The sequence below is a fragment of the Candoia aspera genome, chromosome 4 (assembly GCF_035149785.1).
Source record: "Candoia aspera isolate rCanAsp1 chromosome 4, rCanAsp1.hap2, whole genome shotgun sequence".
NCBI lineage: Eukaryota > Metazoa > Chordata > Lepidosauria > Squamata > Boidae > Candoia > Candoia aspera.
In genome coordinates, this window is record NC_086156.1 from 49237410 (window position 1) to 49242626 (window position 5217).

The window sequence follows — 5217 nt, forward strand, 5'->3', positions numbered from 1 at the left end:
TGCAAAACATTGTTATATAAAAGTTGATTTTTTTCTCATCATCTAAAATATTTTAAGTTTTAAAATTATTGTCTTTTTTGATACTCAAAATCATTTAGATACTTGAAATGTATGCATTTTATCTTATTATTTTAAATGAATTCCACCTTGTTTAAATATTGAGCTTTTGTGTTAAAAAAAAACTTTAAAAGGGGGGGGAAGTAGTTCAGTTTTAAAAAGTGTTAAAAGTGTCCATGTTTTGTTCTGATTGTTATATTGCATTTTGAATGTATATCTTTGCATTAAATTAATATGCAAATAGAGGAAATAATATTTTCTCTTTTAAAATTGCTCTGTATTGAGGGGGCATTGGAGTGTGTGTGTGTGCATACGTGTGTGTTTAATACTTGTATTAAAATGTAAACAGACACTCTAAAAACCTTCTGTTGGCATTCTTTCAGGTCAGATAAAATTATAACATCATGTTAACATTACCGTTTGACGAATCTGTTGTAATGCAAGAGTCCCAGATCTGCAGAAACTTTTCCAGAGAAAGCGATGACCCCAAGCAAATAAAAAAGCCAGAAATCTTTGCAAAACAGATCATGCACCAAGGGACAAGTATTAAAAGATCTCCAGCAGAAGACACAGAAAAAGAGGAAGGGGAAGATGACCGAGAGGAAGAGGACGAAAATGGTTTGCCCAGGAGGAGAACTCTTCGGAAAAAAAAGATGACCAAGATGAGAATGGATAGGGTCAAATTCAGGCGCCAGGAAGCGAATGCCAGGGAAAGAAATAGAATGCATGGCCTGAATGATGCACTGGATAATTTAAGGAAAGTGGTCCCTTGTTATTCCAAAACACAAAAGCTGTCTAAAATTGAAACTTTGAGGCTGGCAAAAAATTACATATGGGCTCTTTCAGAAATCTTACGAATTGGCAAGAGGCCTGACCTGCTGTCATTTGTGCAAAACTTGTGCAAAGGTCTCTCCCAGCCAACAACAAACTTGGTGGCAGGATGTCTACAGCTGAATGCCAGAAGTTTCTTAATGGGTCAGACAGGAGAAACGGCCCATCATACCAGATCTCCCTACTCTACTTTCTACCCGCCCTATCACAGCCCAGAGCTGAACACTCCCCCGGGTCATGGAACGCTTGACAGTTCCAAGTCCATGAAACCCTACAATTATTGCAGCACGTATGAATCCTTCTATGAAAGCACATCTCCTGAATGTTCCAGCCCACAGTTCGAAGGCCCCTTAAGCCCTCCCCCAATTAACTATAATGGGATATTTTCCCTCAAGCAAGAAGAAGGTTTGGACTATAGCAAAAACTACAATTATGGCATGCATTATTGTGCAGTGCCACCCAGGGGTCCCCTGGGGCAGAGTTCTGTATTCAGGTTGCCTACAGAGAGTCACTTCCCTTACGACCTACATCTGCGCAGCCAGTCACTCACCATGCAAGATGAATTAAATGCAGTTTTTCATAATTAATGAGGAAAGTGAAAATAAACAGTGGTCATTCACCTCTCTGTCTAATTAAGATAAAGCAGATGCTTGTGCCCTGGTTAATTGATGCAACTCTATTAAAAATGTGTTTGCTAGGTTCAAAAGTGTGTCAACTGTTGTGGGCCTTTTTTATTTCTATGTAATACCAATAAGAATAAATAAGAAGAATAATTTTACTGATTTATATTTAATCCAATTTGGATCCTGGTAAGCACTGTGAAATTCTGTTTCCACTGTTTTTCCTTTAAGAATTGTTTTTTCCCCTTCCCCCACTGTTTGCTTGATTTTGTCAAGCAGGGCGTTGATATAAAATGGTTGAGCTGATCAAACACACACCGTAGAAAGTCTGCAACTGTATTTTAATTGTACAGTCACTATACAAATGCATGCTGCTCAGATCTGATGAGTTTAAAATGATGTATTTATAACAATTAGAAATGATATATTATGTAATGGGGAAGAAGTAAATTTTTATCTTGAATTTTTGGGGGGTTTGTTCAAGGAAAAACCGTTGCAGGCATCATGAGATGCAGTAGAGATGGTGCAGCAATATTTTAAGCTATGCAAAAAAAATCTAAAGAAAGTGCATCTAAATAAAATAAGTGGTAGTCACTTACCGTTCTTCAGCTTAAAATCTGAAAGAATTGCTGGCAGGGGCTACTTACAATTCTTGAATTTTTTTGTTCGTTTTGCATCCATCATTTTAATATAAACCTCACATAGCGTCTGCACTTCTTTTGTATTATTCTGCCTTCACATGTAGAGTTTGTACAACTGTGTTTTTCTTGACTTTCTTTAAATGCAATTAAAACCTAAATGTTTTTGATCATGACGTCAGTTATGACATACTGATATCATATGGTCATATCAGTGGACTATTGCTGCCTTCTTCTTTCTGTGGGGTGGTTATATTCACAGGCTAAAAAAAACGTTAATATCCACTAATATAAATCAACCGTTAAGTCAGTTCCTATGAAATAAATGAATCAAGTCAGAGCATTGAAATCAGAGTGCCAAGGCTTGGTAGTAAAAGTAAACTCTACAAAGCAGACTGATGACTAGAAGTCCTTGTGAATGTAATTCTTCAAGGACTGCTCTTATAATCCTTGCTGCAAACTTGATTTGCACTAAGTATGGTAAATTATGCATAGAGATTCAGTGCATGATTGGGATTACAGCAGATTAGAGTTTTAGAATTACAATAAATCAAGAGTTAATAAAATCCTAATCCCTCATTGTGAAATTCAAATATTTCACAATTAATCAAAATACTTGGATCAATCAAGATATGTTTTTTGTCATCTTAAAAAGATGGCAACTGAGGCAGTAGGCAAGTGTGGCATTGTATAGGCACGTAGTCCTGCTAAGAAAGCCCTTTCTATGGTGGGTATATAATGTGCCTCTGATGAAAGAGAAAGTTAGAGGGAGGTCTTATAGCTTGGACAGGTTGATATGAGAAAAGGTACTCCCCCACCTTTTCCAAACGATTGAGGGCTTTAAGCTTCAATCAATGAAATAGGGGCAACAGTGGGGGGAAATCTAAATACTTTCCACACCTAGCCTTTGGATATTAGGTAAAAAAAAAAAAAGTAAGCATGCATAAAAAGCAGCATGAGGACATGCTGTTGTACATGTCCCAGCAAATGTATTTGGATCTGAAATCTAAGGTTTTGTGGCACACCCTGGTCCCATCATCAAAACTTGCTTACTTTTAAGAACCTTCTATTGATTTCCAAAGGGGATTTCACTTTCAGATAAGGGTGCTCTGGGTCAGTGGCTTTTATCTACTTTGGCAGTATATCACTTTATCTCAAAGCAGTCAAAATTCTTATGCCACAGAAGTGTTTACATAAACACAAGCTCACAGCTTTTGATATTTCACCGGGGTTATTTGGGAAGATGAGCTGAGTGTTACCATTTGCACTCCTCAAATGTGTTTTCTGAAAAAGAATACTTGATGCTGCATTTCCATATAAGAGACTCATTTTCAGTAACCTTGTGTAGAGTAGGGAAATTCAGAATTTTCTCTCAGAATACAACCCAGGAAAAACCCTATATATTTCTGTTTGGTGCTTTTTTTGTAAGTCAGCACAAATTAGGGGAGGAAGTTATCTGGCGTCCTGAAGGTTAAAATACATAGTTGGTTTGTAGCATCTTGTATGATGGCTCAGTAGTGTGCTTTGAATTAGGGTTTTGTCCCCCTTTAAAGAACAGTTTTCTCTGCTAGTTGTCATCAGCTAAACGTACCTCTAAAACTTGGTTCCATCATAAATGTAGACTATGTACTTTCTCAACACTTGGCTGGCTAGCATTTAATGTCTGAGCATTTCTACAGTATATTCATATGGAAGTCAATATGACTTGTTAGTCATGACCTATTTGCCCAATTGATTTCAATGAGTCAGTTCTGAACTTGATTACATCTGGATAGAATCCATTAAAAAGTATTACTTTTGAGGTGATGAAAAGCATCTATCAGTAATGTAAGGGTAATCACTCCTTGATGTGCTTAACATATGGTGAAAATGAGTGCTAACAGGGACTTTAATGTGCAGAATATAGTACTGAAAAAGTGTTAACAACTACATCTTTTAAACTGGAGAAATCTTGCATGGAACTTGGCTCATAGGATCAGGGATAATGTATATGAGAAATGGTCAATAACTAACATCGCTTGAGAAAAATAGTATCAGATAAGAAGAACCAGAAGAAGCTTTCCTTTTATTTGTGAACCACTGGTAACATTCTGAACAGTGTTAATTTCAGTGTACATGTATGTTATACAGTATATCAAAGATTCAGGGGTGCCAATTGAGTAAATATATATAAAAAAATAGACATAGAATGAATTTCTCAGCCACCACTAATTACTACTGCTCTTCAGAGCAAGTAATATATTGTAGTCCTGTTTGGGCATTCAACTGAACACATGTAGGACTTCATGCTAGGTTGTGGACACAACTGCATCTGTGTTCCTGCTCTTCCTAGTCTTCACACATTCAGCCAGAGGGTGGAAAAGGAGGCCTACTTTCCTTCACCTGGATCATACCCCTCAGCAAAATCCAAAGCTCTACTAAAGAAGGGTTCGAGAACACACAGACAGGTGTACCATATTCAGACTAATGCAAATATACATCTCCTTCCTGACTCCACTTGGATATGTGGAGGTTGAGGAAAGGAGAACTTCCCAGTCTGACTCTCCATACATTCATCTGGATCTCTGTACGTTCATGAAGAATTACAGACAGTTTCATATGACTGGCCTAGAAGTATGCTGAGTTTCTACAGAAAGATATACACATGCATTCACACATTCATCAGACGTAAGAGCAGGCTGGCCTGGATCTTGTGCAGAACTAATGATAAGACACCATGACAAATCACTACTGATAGATGCCTCTTTCATGGATTTGCTTTGTCTCATTTCAATGCTCTCTATATTTGTGACCATCTCCAGAGACATAGCTCTGAAAAAGAGAAAAACAGTCAAAAAGAGAGCCCTTTTAACCCACAATTTTTTGAGCCATTTGGAGTTGTTCCAGTGCACTGGATATATTCTTTTTCCAGTCTTTCCACTTTCAGCTTTCTGGGCAAAGTTATAACCATTGCAATAATGCTTATTCTCAGTGTGGTTTTAGTTGCCACTCTGTCAGTACAAAATATAAATAAATAAATAAATCAGTGAATCACTGCTTCAGGGGCAAACTGAATATGACATTATTCATTT

At 37.2% G+C, this 5217-nt stretch overlaps 1 protein-coding gene across 1 annotated transcript; it reads left to right on the forward strand.

The window, feature by feature from the left end:
• Window positions 1-461: 461 nt before the first annotated feature.
• NEUROD6 (neuronal differentiation 6) lies at window positions 462-1597 on the forward strand. The gene has a single exon (XM_063301950.1). It carries the CDS (start codon window positions 462-464, stop codon window positions 1473-1475), a length of 1014 nt encoding a protein of 337 aa, XP_063158020.1. The 3' UTR covers window positions 1476-1597.
• The last annotated feature ends 3620 nt before the right edge of the window (window positions 1598-5217 follow it).

Excerpts from the sequence above, each read along its gene's own strand:
- NEUROD6 (XM_063301950.1), top strand. The coding sequence starts at position 462 with ATGTTAACATTACCGTTTGACGAATCTGTTGTAATGCAAGAGTCCCAG.